The 17,228-nt window shown below is 41.2% G+C and overlaps 1 protein-coding gene across 2 annotated transcripts; it reads left to right on the top strand.

Annotated features, from left to right (window-relative positions):
- The first annotated feature begins 8,321 nt into the window (after positions 1-8,321).
- LOC112257674 lies at positions 8,322-16,277 on the top strand. Of its 2 annotated transcripts, XM_024431431.2 has the most exons (9): positions 8,322-8,624; positions 9,721-9,820; positions 11,074-11,252; positions 11,450-11,538; positions 11,904-12,065; positions 12,270-12,371; positions 12,514-13,130; positions 13,548-13,593; positions 14,319-16,277. In XM_024431431.2, the coding sequence occupies exons 1-9, from the start codon at positions 8,458-8,460 to the stop codon at positions 14,609-14,611; spliced, it is 1,755 nt and encodes a 584-aa protein (XP_024287199.1). In that variant the 5' UTR covers positions 8,322-8,457; the 3' UTR covers positions 14,612-16,277. The 2 variants fall into 2 exon arrangements, with proteins under 2 accessions (XP_024287199.1, XP_024287200.1); XM_024431432.2 differs by lacking the exon at positions 11,074-11,252 and having other exon boundaries at positions 8,325-8,624; positions 14,319-16,274.
- The last annotated feature ends 951 nt before the right edge of the window (positions 16,278-17,228 follow it).

Raw genomic sequence — 17,228 nt, forward strand, 5'->3', positions numbered from 1 at the left:
AAATAAATTACTGTCCCAGAATGCTGTAGTAAAAAAGTTAATTTAAATTGCACTTTGTCTTGCTCCAAAGGCATACTTATGCACTAGTTAGGATGTCAGCTCCAGCGAGGTAGAATTCTAGGTACCCCTACAGTAATATGCAATAGTGACATTGTTATTCACACATTTGATCAAAAACAGTGTCTCAGCTGAAATGACTTGCCTCTCTGTACCCTCTGAATTTATCTTAGGGATTCAACTTACGACTCCCAATTTAGCTCAAAATGAGATATGAGACAAGATTTGTGAAAAAAATAGTAATGTGCTTTGTTCATGCGAGTCTGTGATTTTCATTCTTTAATGTAAGGTTGGCCAGCTGAAACAGGGTGAAGGGAGAGGAGTGAATGTGTGGGAGAGGGAAAGAGGAAAAAGGCAAGGTTTCCAAGAGAGGAAATGCCAAGGCTAAAGCATTTTTTTTTAAATTAAAGGTTACAAACCGTGAACAGAGTAATAAATAGTTTTTCCACCTATGGCTGGGATTTTAACCCACTGCAGTTTTGGCTGATTGATACAGTATTACCACTTTAATAGGTATTTGGTAGCATTGCCTTTAAATTGTTTAACTTGGGTCAAACGTTTTGGCTAGCCTTCCACAAGCTAAATGAGGTGATATCTCATTAAATATGCACATATTTGCATATCCTGCAAATCCATTTTTTTGGTCTCTGTGAAGTGAGCCTTAAAATATGTTTTCCTTTTTTTGAGAAGCTACAGGACCCGACATTTACATTTCTATCTGTAAAATACTGAAGACGTGTACATGCAAAGCATTTTTGGCACATTTTTCTGAAGAAAATGTTATCCAGAATAAACAATTCCCTCTGTAAAAGTCTTGTCACGACTTCTGTCAAAGTCGGTCCCTCTCCTTGTTCGGGCGGTTTTCGGCGGTCGACGTCACGACCTTCCTGCCATCACTGATCCATTTTTCATTTTCCATTGGTTTTGTCTTGTCTTCCTTCACACCTGGTTCCAATCCCATCCCACATGTTGTTTATTTAACCCTCTTTCCCCTCATGTCCTTGTCGGAGATTGTTTGATTGTATGTTATGTGCAAGTTATGTTCTGGTGTGCGACGGGTTTTGTACCCACTTTTATTATTTTGTATATTTTGGTTTTCTGAGTTTTGTGAGCACCATCTGTTTCCGCAGAGGTCACACTGCCAGTCGGTGCCGGGTTGGTTCCTCTAGGAATCGAGGCAGCAGGCAGGGCGCTCTGGCGTCACCCCAGGTGAGCCGACACCATTCTCACCCAGAGCCCTCTGTTGCACATATGTTTGTGTCTGTCACGTTCCCTGAGTTTTGCGCGCATTCCCGGCATAAGGCGCTCGTAAATTCAGGCTGGGAATTTTATTGATAGAGCTTTAGCCTATAGTTTAGGGATCCCCATCGTTCTCGTGGATGTGCCCTTCCCCGGTCACGCCTTAGATAGTCGACCTTTAGGGTCAGGGTTGATTTGGGAGGTCACCACGCCTTTGGGCATGGTGATGCAGGGGGGGTCTTACAAAGAAAATTAGTCTCTTCCTCATTGACTATCCTGCATTTCCCGTGGTGCTGGGCCTACCCTGGTTAGCTTGTCATAACCCCACTGTTTTTTGGCCACAGAGGGCTCTCACGGGGTGGTCGCGAGAGTGCTCAGGTAGGTGTTTAGGGATTTCCGCTGGTGCTACTATGGTGGAGAGTCCAGACCAGGTCTCCACCGTGTGCATTCCCCCTGAATATGCCGATTTGGCTCTCGCATTCTCCAAAAAGAAGGCGACTCAATTACAACCTCATCGACGGGGCGATTGTGCAATAGATCTCCTGGTAGACGCTGCACTTTCCAGGAGTCACGTGTATCCCCTCTCACAGGCGGAGACGGAGGCTATGGAAACATGTCTCCGAATCCCTGCGTCAGAGGTACATTCGGTCCTCCACTTCACCCGCCTCCTCAAGTTTATTTTTTGTGAAGAAAAAGGAGGGGGGTCTGCGCCCGTGTATTGACTATCAGGGTCTGAATCAGATCACTGTGAGGTACAGTTACCCGCTACCGCTCATAGCCACAGCAATAGAGTCAATGTACGGGGTGCGCTTCTTCACCAAACTAGATCTCAGGAGCGCTTACAACCTGGTGCGAATCCGAGAGGGAGACGAGTGGAAGACGGCTTTCAGTACCACCTCTGGGCACTATGAGTACCTCGTCATGCCATACGGGTTGATGAATACGCCATCAGTCTTCCAAGCCTTTGTAGACAAGATTTTCAGGGACCTGCATGGGACGGGTGTAGTGGTGTATATTGATGACATTTTGATATACTCCGCTACACGCGCTGAGCATGTGTCCCTGGTGCGCAGAGTGCTTGGTTGCCTGTTGTAGCATGACCTGTACGTCAAGGCTGAGAAATGCCTGTTCTTCCAACAGTCCATCTCTTTCCTAGGGTATCGCATTTCCACTTCAGGGGTGGAGATGGAGAGTGACCACATTGCAGCCATGTGTAATTGGCCGACTCCCACCCACCAGCTGTGTGTAATCGGTCAGACGGTGCGCTGTCTTAGTGGGAAGTACTGGTGGCCCACTTTGGCTAAGGATGTGAGGGTTTATGTTTCTCCTGCTCGGTGTGCACTCAGTGTACGGCTCCTAGGCACCTGCCCAGAGGTATTTTACAACCCTTACCCATTCCACAACGGCCGTGGTCGCACCTGGCGGTAGATTTCCTGACTGCTCTTCGTCCTTCACAGGGTAACACCACGATCCTGGTCGTGGTGGATCGTTTTTCTAAGTCCTGTCATCTCCTCCCTTTGCACGGTCTCCATACGGCCCTACAGAATGCGGAGGCCCTGTTTACACACGTCTTCCGGCACTACGGGGTGCCTGAGGAAATAGTGTCTGATCGGGGTCCCCAGTTCACGTCGAGAGTCTGGAGGGCGTTCATGGAACGTCTGGGGGTCTCGGTCAGCCTTACCTCAGGTTTTCACCCCGAGAGTAACGGGCAGGTGGAGAGAGTTAACCAGGATGTGGGTAGGTTTCTGAGGTCTTATTGCTAGGACCGGCCAGGGGAGTGGGCAGCGTTCGTGCCCTGGGCAGAGATGGCCCAGAACCCGCTCCACCACTCCTCCACTAATCTCTCTCCCTTCCAGTGTGTACTGGGGTATCAGCCGGTTCTGGCTCCTTGGCATCAGAGTCAGACCGAGGCTCCTGCGGTGGACGACTGGTTCCGGCGCGCGAAGGAAACATGGGACACCGCCCATGTCCACCTTCAGCGCGCCGTGACCGCCACCGCAGTGAGGCCCCGGTGTGACCGGGTCTGGCGCTCGACCCGAAACCTTCCCCTCCGCCTACCCTGTCGGAAGCTGGGACCGCGGTTTGTAGGGCCATTTAAAGTCCTGAGGAGAGTGAACAAGGTTTGTTATAGGTTACAGCTTCCCCCCAATTACTGTATTAACCCCTCATTCATTGTGTCTCTCCTCAGGTCGGTGGTGGCTGGCCCGCTCCAGGAGTCTGAGGTGCGGGAGGTTCCTCCGCCCCCTCTGGACATCAAGGGGGCCCCGGCATACTCCATTCGTTCCATACTGGATTCGAGACGTCAGGCGAGGGGCCTTCAGTACCTCGTGGACTGGGAGGGGTATGGTCCGGAGGAGAGATGCTGGGTCCCGGTGGAGGAACAGCTCCATCACTCTCTTTCTTGATCAAATAGCCCTTGCACAGCCTGGAGGTGTGTTGGGTCATTGTCCTTTTGAAAGACAAATGATAGTCCCACTAAGCGCAAACCAGATGAGATGGAGTATAGCTGTATAATGCTGTGGTAGCCATGCTGGTTAAGTGTGCCTTGAATAAATCGCAGACAGTGTAACCAGCAAAGCACCCCCACACCATCACAACTCCTCCTCCGTGCTTAGTGGTGGGAACCACACATGAGATCATCCATTCACCTACTCTGCGTCTCACAATGACACGGCGGTTGTACTCATCAGACCAAAGGACAGATTTCCACTGATCTAATGTCCATTGCTCGTGTTTCTTGGCCCAAGAAAGTCTCTTCTTATTGTTGGTGTCCTTTAGTGGTGGTTTCTTTGCAGCAATTCAACCATGAAGGCCTGATTCACACAGTCTCCTCTGAACAGTTGATGTTGAGATGTGTCTGTTACTTGAAATATGTGAAGCTCTTATAAAGGATTGTCATTGTATATTGCATAACGCCTGGCAGGTACCTTTTGGCAAAGGAACCTCTTGTTTAGGACTCTTGAACCATAAGGAATTTGTTGTTTGATATCATTGACCGAAAGCTCATTCACTATTAAAGAAAAGTTCATCTGACTGGCAGTCTGCAGAGACTTTTTCCTCTTTCTCCAGTTTTGCCTTTTGCCTCCAGCACCTTCCCTAATCACTTCTGGGTGTGCAGTAGATTCTGTCTATTGTCTGATATCATTTAAAGCTTGGCTTTATAAACATCTTAAAAGATAAGGAGGATTCTGCTGAACGTCAACAAGTTTGCTCAGTTCAACCTGTCATAAGCAGGTACAGTGTAATTAATGACGTTGTTATAGGCAATACATTCTCCACCAAGCCATGATGAAAGCTACTGAGGATAGTAGAGCTCCTCAGTTAGATTTTGGTATTGCAGGTCATGAGCGCCAGCAACGGATGTGACTTGCAGTGCATTGAGCTATTAGTGCCGAGTGGCCTACAGCCACTCTTCCTGTAAGGCAGTGGTTCCCAAATTTGGGTTCCCAAACGTGGGGTCCCCTGAAAAAAATCTGTAATCTTATCAAACAAAATAAGAAATGTTTTCTCTTCAAATGGGTATAGAATATAACCTTTTAGCGTCAACTAATAACATACACTATTAGAATTCGCTTTCATGTCATTATTATATGTTGAGACAGCGTGTAGGACCTACAATTGAATGAAAATTAACACACAGCGTTAACTACGGAATATAATTTGTCCATGTATGGTTCCCTGCATTTTCTAGTGTCAATTTGGGGTCGTGTCGAGTAAAAGTTTGGAACCACTTCTGCAAGGCTCTGCTGTGGTTGTGTTGTGCTGTACTCTGACGCTACCCACAGATTAAATATTAACATCATCGGTACCGTAACCATCCTTTCAAAAGAGAAGAAGTCTGATATTCCAAATTAATTTTGGGCTCTTCCTGCCTAGTCACATCCAACATGTCTGGTGTGTAAGAGATGTGGACCAATACACTTGTGCCATCAACCATTGTCTGCAATGGGCCTATGAGAATAAAGGAGAAGCAGCCAGATGGAACTCACTAAGATTTATCAATGTCATCTGGTCAGTGTTCACTGTGCCATTGGATGATCTAAAATCACATACAGTAGTTCAGAAATTTGATATGGTAAAAGTAGAAAGTAGTTCATATTTTTTATGGATTCATACAAGTCACAACTAACTCTGCAGTGACAGGCACACTGTGACAAAACAGTATAAATCCTCCCAGGGGTAACATTAAATTACTCTATGTCTTGTTATATACTACATTTGAAAGACACTGACTGTGTCTGCTGACTGTCCAGTCAAAGTCTGCTGACTGTCCAGTCAGTAAAATTAGATTTATTAGACCAAAATGACATTGGCATCTTTGTCTTTTATAAAGTAATATGGACAAGTATATCAGACAATAGCACAGCCTACATCATATCTTACTTTCATAAAATCCTGTCCTTTTGTCAGTAATCTTTTGAAGGATGTTTAGGCTTCAGAATGGATGGGATGATTACTGTAATGCTCTGTTTTATACCCTTGAAACCACTTAAGACAAAGCATGTTCCAGGTTATAATATTATCAGGACACTGGAAAATTCCTATTTCCCATGTTGATGAGGAGCTAAGGATAAACTGGTGATAGTCTCTTTAGGGAGCTGGCGAGGTTACTTGGGCAGGCAACAAATGTGTTTGACAAAAATATAACTTTTTCCCTTTGGCTGCAGGTGTTAAATGTTTCCGTCAGGGTTCTTATCTTAAACATTTCTGTGTCCGCCTGTCTGTGTTTGGCAGTCCTTCATGGCCTTCGGAGGACCAGCTCCCACTGGATTAAAAAACAGTCCTTCAAGTAGGCTACACAGCACTAGGTAAAAGACCACAGGCTGCTTTCTGTCAGCACTCGAGATTCCTTCCAAAGCAGCTAAGACAGCATTATGATGCATTGTTAAAACGGTCACATTAATGCTGTGTTTGCTTATGTTTATGGTTAGGTACAGAAGCCTAGAAAAATAAGGCTACATGTTTGAATAACGCTTTGACATTGACTTATTTATGTATTTAAAAAATAATGACTGACCTTTGGTGGTAAACAAAGTAAATAAATCCATGGTTAACACCACATGACAGTAAACTAAACATAAACCTATTGGTGAGCACTGGGTGACAGTTCCTTTTTGAGTTTGAGAAATAAACATCTTGAAAAGTACTTCATGACACCAAAAGGAAATGATTGTGTTAAATCTTGAGTTTAGCTATTTTAAACATTGTTAAAGAGATAGGAAGAAAATGCTTTAACTGCAATATTTGAAAATTGAGAAAAAAAACTAATTAGCTACAAAATAACATTCCACACTATACAAAGTCAGCACTCCACTTTCTTAGGTGGTCTGAGTGCTTCTTCTGAATAAGAGAAGCACAGTGAATGAGCCAGTCTCCCTGCTGGGTCAAAGGGAGACATTGCAGGCACTCTGAGACAGTGGGCGGAGCTTCTTTCCATAGTAGAGTACAGTTGTAGAAAGTAACATTACTGGTAATCAAACTGTTTGCATACATTCACACAATAAATTGCCATCAGCCTATTGTTATTTTTTTTATCATAATGATGTTTGCATTCTTAGAGGACTACATTTGATATTAAGAAAATTATGTTGCAATGACAAAGACAGTAAGCACAACCGTGTAATACCAAGGTCACATCATTCACTGCAAATAGTTGAGATTATGAATATGAGAGAATTCACTATCTTCTTGTTTGTAGTCTACCAGAATACAGAAGGCTCCTCCACCTGTAACAATGGCATTTAAGTCTGACGTAGACTGTGCATGACCTCTGTTTCCTCATCCAATGGAATTCTCTAGTTCTCACAAAACATAACAACTGTCCAACAGCTACAACATACATATTGGCGACAAACAATACTTAGCTTCCCTTAACTTTCTCGAAAAGATTATGCAAGGCACATTCAACAATCAGACATCTCTATGTCATCTATATCAAACAATGGAATTTGGAGGCTTTTCAGAAGAACATTATGTCATGTCTATTGAATCCATACAGACCCTATACTATAGCAGCTGTGGTGTAACTGACCCAATATTGAAATAAGGTTGTTCTCTTGACTTACATAATGCTGCGTTATCCCACTGCCCTGCATAGTTTCTGGCTCTAAGGAGATGACAGGAGTCTTCAGGTCTAAAGGAAACATCACTCATCACATAAGTACAGTTCACCTCCATTACCAATGGTCCACTCTGACCTGATCCTCTCCACATTACCCTCTGCAAATGATAAACTTCAGCTGGGCTATATGAACGGAGTCACATCTACATTGTTTGGCTGCTTTAAAATAAAGGATTTAGTCTACAGTTCAAATGAGAGGCTTGAGCATTTTGATATCCTCTTACAATGCGAGGATATTGATTCTCTGTAGCCTACCCCAAAGGTTTGTTTTAGGGGGTTATGAAGACTGTGTGAAAGTCATCCCACACTTGGATTACTCCCTGTCCTTTGTGAAAGATGATAAGTAAGTGGGCCTATGTAGACTGAACAATGCTTGGCTTGGAAAAAGATAACTTGTTTCAAGCAGTAACCAGGTCAGCGATGGAATTTAGTGGATGGAATTTAGTCATAGACAATGGAGATGGCACAAATTGAAAGTACACTATTGAGAGAAGTATCAAAACTTGACAGAGATTTAGTCTACCCTTGATGAAGGGAAAATGCATTGTTCAACGTTATGTTGTGAAATTATGAGGAAAGATTATTATGTTACCGCAGTTTTGATCCTACTGACAAGCACATATTAAAACCCCAATTGAAGCAATTTTATGTTTACTTTTCATACTATGACAACACTTTCTAATTAACTCAAATTAGCCATAATTCTCTAGCAGAGAGAAACATTAAAATGTTTTCATTGTTGTCACAAAAACAATTTTATTGAATTAATATTATTTTTGATCATTTAAATTACACAGAGACATACTATTAGCCCACACAGTCCTTATCTATTACATACTGTTCACATGCTATTATAGGTCTACTATATTGCATAGAGTAGCTCTACTATTACACAGACAGACAGGCAGTCTTCTACCGTTTGTTTATTCTCTGTTATTAGCCAATATTCCAGTACTGCTCTAACAAAAATACGGCTGCATATTCCCTATAGATAATTTTACGCAGAACTTCAGACGTTTCCCAATTAGTACGCATTGAGGATGGTTTTGGCCGCCCGACGTGCAGTCTGTAAGGCATGTCAGGGCATGTCCAGATTGGATGAAGTGGAACTGTCTATCGATAGCGTGCTAAAGTATAGGCTCGTGAATACGATTTTTAAAGTGTACTTAAGTGTGCTTAAGTATCTTCGTAAAACTTATGGATCAAGGTAATGTGACAGTGAAATATATTTAAATGTGTTGTGATACTAAGGGTGGGAGGTGTAATTTATTAGCTTGTAGCCTAAGTGATGGATGTATCAGATACGCACCGCTGGTAATGAATGATCTTTCCAGTTGCCAATGAGCTGTTCGATTTTAGTGCTTTTGCTTTGTGGCATTTCATAAAACTGTTAAGTAATCTCACCAATCAATGTTAGTATAGCAGGGTTGTAATTTAAAGTAGAGGATACAGTATGCTAAAACCTCTGCATGTATTCTTTCTCAATAGTGTTCTCTCGCTTTTCACCCCTCAACACAACACATAGAGATGACGATGGAGCCTAGCTGATTTCAGCTTTAGACATTCTTTGTCTGTAATTCTACATACTCTTGTTTGTGTTTTGCATTTTTACTGTACTTCAGTGACATCCAGTTATGGGATATTGAAAATGGTTCAACATGCACACAAGCAAAACGTTTAATTCAATGTGTTCAATACTCCTCCCTATCTGAGATATCTACTGTAGCCCACATCCCTCCACCCGTTCTGCCAGTCACATTCTGGACAGTTTTATCTCAATCTCTTCATTCAAAGACTCAATCATGGATAGACAGTTGTGGCTGCTTTGCGTGATGTATTGTCTGTACCTTGTTGCCCTTTGTGCTGTTTGTCCCAATAATGTTTGTACCCTGTTTTGTGGTGCTACCATGTTTGAGCTGCAGCCATGTTGTATTGCTACCATGCTGTGTTGTCATGTGTTGCTGCCATACTATGTTGTTGTTTTAGGTCTCTATTTATGTAGTGTTGTGTTGTCTCGCGTGTCGTGATGTGTGTTTTGTTTATTTGTATTTTTAATCCCAGCCCTGCAGGAGGCCTTTTGCCTTTTTGTTGGCCGTCATTGGCCGTAAATAATAATTTGTTCTTAACTGACTTGCCTAGGTAAATAAATGTTCAATAAAATAAAAAATACAATATTCAGTGCAGTGGTTAATATACAGCAATCTCTATGCATTTTGTTTCCATTTTACTCAGTGTTAATTATAAAGATAAAAAAGGAGCTAACTACTGAGCTATAAACTATCATACATATGACCTTTTCCTAGGGATTACATTGCTGTCATGGATTGTTCTGAAACCCAGTACTACTTGAATGGGAACTGCCACCCTTGTCTGCAATGTGGACCAGGACAAGAGCTGTCAGAGGTGGGTATTATTACATTATAGAGGAATATTTTTGTTTTGGAAGAGAAATTACTGTATTTTCACTAAGGACAACAAACAGATAGGCCATGTCTAGTAGCCTATCCACTTAGCTGAGCAGTAATTGTGTGACAAATGGAAAACATTTCTTAATGTTTAAACGGGCATTTTGTTATGGGTTTCGAGTTAATAATAAGGAAAATAAAAATATTTAGAATTCCACGTGAATTCGCAATGCAGCTGTACTGCTGCCTGCAACGGTTTGGGTCTCATGTTTGGGTCACACGGTGCATCCCTTTCAAATGATTAAGCATTACACCTGTACTACCATTACTGTAACTCAATTCCACCTTGCATTAACTTCTCATCAAAGTTCTCAAAGTAATTGCCAAACAGGATTTCACAGTTGTCGCTTGCCTTTCTCTGCCATTTTTTCAACTGACTTCAAAATAATTGATTAATCGACTCCTTGCACGTCAACTCCCGGTGTCGACTCCCATTTACCAATTTCTGAGTGTCAAGATTCGACTCCTCTAGGAACGGAGGAGACTGATTAGCTCTGGTGCTTACGATAACTCGGTTAGGGATTTTTCTTAACGTTTAGGATCCCAATTTCCTTTAAACGTTTTAAGGTTTAAATGTTCACACCCTTTACTGCAGAACCAGGATTTGTCATTACAGTTGTAGGATCTTAATTGTATCCTTAATTTGCAGGATAACTTTCCTGCAATGCAGGAAATGTAAAACGTGTAGTGTATTTTAGGTTTAAAAAAGCTTATGAAATGTGGAATTTCCATTGAGAAATGTCCGCCTTGATTTTCCCTTTTGAAAAATATAGCCTATCAACCCCTACAAAAATGTCCATTGGTTATCCACATAATAATTCACATTTCCTGTTGCTGTAGCAAACTGGTTCAAATGAACATCCTACAATTTTATGAAACCACAAAAAGCTTGGTTTGACTGTCTGTGGTGATCTCACTCTAACATAATCCCACTGGCAGAGAACCTTGTTCCAAGTTCACACAAGTCCACTTGGCAGGCATGCTAAGGATCTTCACATTTGGGTTTACCCATGACCTAAAATAACCCCAGTGCTCATTGGAAGGGGAAACAGTAATGTATTTTGTAATCTAGACCTCTAATCATCATATTCATTTCTGTTTTGCAACCGTCTGCTTCAGAAATTAACTTCAGTGAAATCCTTAGCTGTAAACAGATCTGCACTGTATATTTTGATTCTTATTTCCCGGCAGGACTGTGGTTATGGAAGTGGACGGTCGGCTTATTGCATCCCCTGTAATGTCAAGACTTATAAAGAGGGTTGGGGTTACCACTTCTGCAGATTCTGCCTGTCATGTAAACGCATAAACAGGCAACAGAAGTCACTGTGCACCTCTAAAAGCAATGCTGTCTGTGGGGAGTGTTTACCAGGGTTTGTACTGTGCATTATCTCATCGCTTTCTTACATATAGTATCTACAGATCTTTATAGTTAAGACATAGCTGTGCTTTTAAGTCATAAAAGCTCTTCATCCAGACCAGAACATGTGGACTTAGTTTTACTAGCTTGTTTACTTGAAATACCACTATTTCAGACTTTTTTTCCTGCTTTAATTTTATCTGATTTCAGCTTTTACAGTAAGACACGGATAAATGGCTTGCAGGACTTGGAGTGCATGCCATGTGGTCCCTCCTCCACCACTGAGCAGCAGTGCAGCCGTAAGTTTCAGTAAAGCTTGGACGGGACTCTGAGAAAGGAAAACAACTTCATTATTGAAGTCAATTGTGTAGCCTACTGTTATATTAGAAAATTATCTCCATATGCTGGAAACTTAATTACCCATGTTTTTATTAGCCTAATTTTCTGTGTGCAATTGTCGACGTAGATAATTAATTGTTTGGGTTATGAGATATTTAAGAATTATAACACTAAAGAACACTGTTCTTTATTAATAGAATAGTGTTATAATAATTGTATTTGCCAAAGGATCAAAGTCAGAAATGGAAAACATCAAATAAATGTTGTGTGTAAGCATTTGCTCAGCCATTTGCTCAGCACCAACCTCAATTCTTTTGTTTTGCAGGAAGCAGAGAAGTTGATGTGGAAAAAGTCTGGAGCCCAGAAGGCCCAGCCCATAATGCTGCTGTTACCGCCACAATTTCTGTAGCCCTGGTTACCATGGCAATCCTAGCTGCTGCCTTGTTTATATACTTCAGGCATACCTTACTAAAGAAAATATTTAAAGGTATCTCATTATCCACACGCAAATCTCTCCTCTAATGAAGTTTTTGTTGCATGAGATGTTCACACAACCAATGATGAAACTGTAATAATGTGGATTCTGTCAGTGTGTTTGTTGAAATCTCTTTTATAGTAACACGCAGGGTACAAGTAATCCTCCTCAAACTGTGCCTCCTCTGGCTCATTAATTATCTTCTTTCTCTGAAAGGATGCCTGGCTCCTCAAAGCACAAGTCAGAATGACATGGAGTGTGCAGCATACCCAGTGAACAGGGTCACACTGAACCTGGAGCAGGAAGGCCAAGGCTCAGGTAATTATCAGAGTAAAACAGCACCCACCACGCCTTAAACATCCCCTAATTGACTCATATTCTAGTCAATTTGTGAATGCATGGTTCATAAGGGGTTTGTTAGGGTACTAATGTAACCCTCTGATGACCTGTCTTCCTATAGGTGCATGTGCTAACTCTACCACCACTGCAGAAACATTTGCCAGACTGCAGTCCAAAGTGGACATGATTGTCCCTCTGGGGTCCATTGTACTAAGCCCTGACCTTAAAACTCAGGACCACAGATACCTCCTGGAGACCCAGCCGCTGGTGCAGAACTCCACCTGCAGTAACTGCTCATCTGGGTTTGTCTCTCAGATATCCTCTGAGCCGTCCTCAGTCAGTGGGGACGTCCCACTCACAATGGAGATCCCTGTGGGTCCAATAGACAGTGGGGAGTATGTGGCAGGGTCCTTGTTCCTGCAGAGCAGTGAGGGATACTGTGCCTCTGAGCTGCATGCGAGCCCACTCCATCAGCATGTCCCAGTGGAGTGCACTGAGCTAGACTTCCACACCACTGCAGCCTCAACACTGGATCTTGACATTACTACAGACCCAGACTGCAGCTCTGTGAGCCTGGGGATTACTGAGATATCTGAGATTAGGGATGGCTCCTCCGGAGACAGGTTAGGAGGAAGACAACTGAGGAGGAGTCCATCTGACTGCCCAGAGGAGCAAACTGACAGCTGTTGGAACAGCCATCAACAACCCTGCAACAGCAGTCTGGGAGGCAGTAATGCGGTAATTACCTTTAGGAAAGACAGAGATGTTTCACCTGCTGTTCTCACACAGGTGACCATTTACTCAACAGTAGTGAGTTTGAGTGAGAAGTCACTAGATGTAGCTGTATTTTATGCTTACACAGATTTTTTTTTAAAGCAAATGGCACCCTTCATTTCACTTTTAAGTTGTGGTCCATGGGATGCAATGTAAACACACACACACACACACAGGCTGATATCATAAGTTGTGATACCCTCCCATTATAGGCAAGAGACTGGATGCCCATAGATAATTTGTTTCATGTTTCTCACTTGTAATTTAAGACATAATTAGCTAGATATGACAAACTAAGTTTACAGCTTCACTCATTTAGTAGAGAATGTTTCCCTGGACGGAGCAAAAAAAGTATTCATTCATTAATATTTATATTTGTAGATGGAAACAGTGAGCCTGCTGAAGAAGTGTATCCGAATCATGCAAGGTGTGTTATTCTTCAGTTTACTTGATATCTAAAGCTTATTTTAATGCTGGAGCACATTCAACAGAAACCAAATGAAACATTGCAACTCTCAAAGAAACCACAATACACAGTATATGTGACTGATGAGGTGAAGTTCTGTTGCTGTTGTGGCTAGGGATTTAGTTGAGCTACGTATTCACAGAATCTAATCTTGTTCTTGATGGTTCTGGATTTCAAAGTTAATGCAGCAGTTTATACCAGTAGTTTTTAAAGTTGTTTTTTGTTGTGTCTTAATGGTTTTAAAACATTTCTTTATCTTGGCCAAGAGGAATAGTCAAATATCCAATGTCTTACTGTTCTACAGGCCACATGGAGAAACAGACAATCGTTGTGCCAAGAGACTTAGCTGCATACTTGGCACCACTGGCTAAATATTCAAGAAGAGGATAAATGTTTTCCCTTTACAGCATGGGCTAGTCCTGAGATAGTAATTATGACAGCATGCTACAATTGTTAGAATTTGCTTCCTGTAGGCTTCCTGGTGAAGCAACACACCAACTGACCTGGTGTGTGTGATCCGCAGAGGATGAAGTTATTTGCACACTGTCACTGTCCATGAGACATTCTCAAATGTTGAATGTAGAAACAGTAACATCTAGTAATAGCTGAATAGTTAACCTCTTGTGGTAGGTGGACAGGGGGGATCTGTGCTCATTTCCCCATTGGCCTGTGTATCTTCTGTCCAGGGGTCCGTCTAAGCAGGCTGCCGCAGGCCTTGGTGGATTCTCTGGCTCTGAAGCTGGACCCAACGTTCCCAGGAGTACAGAACTACCAGCAGGTGGCGCTGAAGATGGGCATATCTCACGAGTTGCTGAAAGACCTGCGCGGGTTTGAACAGGTCTTTCGGTACCTTTCCTCCTGCACTCTGCTGACAGTACCTACTCTGCTCCACACCTTCTATCTCCTGCAAAGGCTTGACACCCTGCTCCTGCTGTGTGAATATGCCCTGCAGCGCTATGTCACAGGATGCACATACTAACTGTTGATGCTAACAACACTTCTGCCAACACAACCTAGAAGGCTGACATCAACAGGTTATAATATGATCAGTATGCGTACTACTGAACTAGAACCTACCTGGAACAACATAACTGCTCAAATTCAGATGTGGATGTGTAAACATTTAGGGGTTCACAGCAAAGCTGTAAAACCTATTGTTATTAGATTATTTGTTTTCCTTGACATGGTCAAATAACGCAAGCATAGATTGGTAAATGTTTCTAATTTTACACACAGAAACTAGAGACCTGAATAACTTGGTCAAAAATAATGGCACTGATTGACCTATATGTGGCACTGTTATAAGCAGTCTCACTTAAACCCTCATATCCACCGTCTCGTTTGAACTAGAGGAGCGAAACGTTGTATCTAGGTGTTGTTCTTCATACTGAACAAATTTGCCTCAAGGACCCATAAGATCTGTCAGGACAGATTTTCCTCCATCTTGTAAATTTTGGAAAACCTTTGAAAAATTTCTCATGAACCATAGGTAACTTCTCATGAAATTTGGTATGTAGGCGCATGGTACATTTCATAACTTAGTTTGAGAAAAGCTAAGCGATTGGTTAAGAGATGGCTGAGTTATTGTTAAATCAGGAAATCCCATTTCACGTGTCCATTTAAATCCTTTGTAAATCCACTCCACAATGGCCTATCAACTTGAATCTTTTTAGAATAATCAAATACATTACCACAATGAGCCATGCTACACTTGGAATTGATATCTTAAAAATATGGACACTGTTAACAATGACCTTTTTTGACTATGTAACACTAAACTTAAAATAATTTTAAAAAATCTTCTCATGGACTAAAAGTCAGATTCACTCCAAATGTTGTCTTTGGACAGTAGTCCATAAAGCATTTGAGAAAATAATTTTGGTTGAAAGATGGCCGCACTATACCAGTAGATTCATATTTGAAATCTAAATCTCATTAACCATAGGACCAAATTAAACCAACTTTGGAATGTAGACCCATGGTGCATGTCTTAACTTAGTTTCAGCTAACGTATTGGTCGAAAGATGGCTGAGTTATTGACAAATCAAAAATCTGATTTCACGTGTGGGGATTTAAACCACTGTAAATCCACTACATAGTGGCCTATCAACGCTATCATGGATGTCCTTGTGGTATTGAGAGATACACATGGTAATGCATTCACTGATTCCACATGAAGGAAGATAGTTCCTACATGATAGGGTGCTTGATTTTTTTATCCTATTAATCTTGAGTCCTTTCTGTCATCGAGCCTGGTCAGCTATATTTGTATTTTTTATTCGGAATAGATCAAATGTTAATTTTTCCAGGTTTCACATGTAACGTATGTGAATACTAATGTGACATAATTTACTCTATGTTTCAGATATTTTGTCATGCATCAAACGCTATCCATGAAAATTATGCATTTATATTTGAAAAGTTTGTCAGAAGATACATTCTTTTAAATGCATACTGTACAAACTATGTTAATGGCTGTACTGAATGAATGAAGAAAAAGTATTTCATTTTGTATTAGTATTACTTTTTATACATGTTTTGGACTTTTGTAAATAAAACTAAAATTACCTTCCTATTCATGGAAATTATGTTGTGATGTAATTTGTTATAAACCTTACTTAAAAAGAAGTATATAGTCATAGACAAATTTGAACTGAAAACATGGCCAGTTGCTGTATTTCTGCAACACATAATTGAAAAGCAGACTTAAAATTAAGATTTGCAGAACTAATGCCACACTACTGACATTTCTACTAAGCTACCCTTTAGCAAGGATTTTACATTGTGTAACAACACAAATTCTTTTGTTATGGAATTAAACTTGAGTTTTTCTCAGCATTGTTCATTTACTTTTCCAAACAAGTACAGCATAGAATCACAAGAAATATCCACGAAGACATCACAATCCACAGTCAAAAATAAGAAAAAGTACAATAACTATACATCTGTAGGAGACTAGATATTATTACTTTTATTTTACTAGGCAAGTAAGTTAAGAACAAATTCTTAGTTTCAATGACAGTCTAGGAACAGTGGGTTAACTGCCTGTTCAGGGGCAGAACAACAGATTTGTACCTTGTCGGCTCGGGATTTGAACTTGCAAGCGTTTGGTTACTAGTCCAACTCTCTAAGCACTAGGCTACCCTGCCGCCCCATATTGTATGGTCAAATAAAGCAATTTTATTGTTTTACAGTCATAAACAAGCTCATGGAGCCCTCTGATGTTCTCTATGTGTATTACAGTAGATATCATGATTTCAGTGACATCAATGAGACAACCAATTTGTATTAGCAACCAAAATCATAATGTATTGTTTACAACCATACCAATATCAATTGCTTATACCTTATTGTGTTGTTTTTTTTGTGTGGTAAAACTGTAAACTGTTACAAAGCTGACTTCCCAGAAAGACCATCTAATTTGAGATTGACAAACATGCCATATGTAAAAGAAAATGTGTGTCTTATTTTGTGATATGACATTTGTAGTTGGTGATCTATTGAAAATAACAATATAATTCTGACACTTTAATCCATAATATGATGAAAATATGGTGGAAATTCAAATGTGAGGTAGTTCACAATATTTTACACCA

This window comes from Oncorhynchus tshawytscha, linkage group LG09 (assembly GCF_018296145.1).
Source record: "Oncorhynchus tshawytscha isolate Ot180627B linkage group LG09, Otsh_v2.0, whole genome shotgun sequence".
Classification (NCBI taxonomy): Eukaryota; Metazoa; Chordata; class Actinopteri; order Salmoniformes; family Salmonidae; genus Oncorhynchus; species Oncorhynchus tshawytscha.

Coding starts and splice junctions, on each gene's coding strand:
- LOC112257674 (XM_024431431.2), top strand. CDS start 8,458: ATGGTTTTGGCCGCCCGACGTGCAGTCTGTAAGGCATGTCAGGGCATG. Junction 13,131..13,547: donor GTCTGGGAGGCAGTAATGCG/GTAATTACCTTT, acceptor TTATATTTGTAG/ATGGAAACAGTGAGCCTGCT. Junction 13,594..14,318: donor GTGTATCCGAATCATGCAAG/GTGTGTTATTCT, acceptor TCTTCTGTCCAG/GGGTCCGTCTAAGCAGGCTG.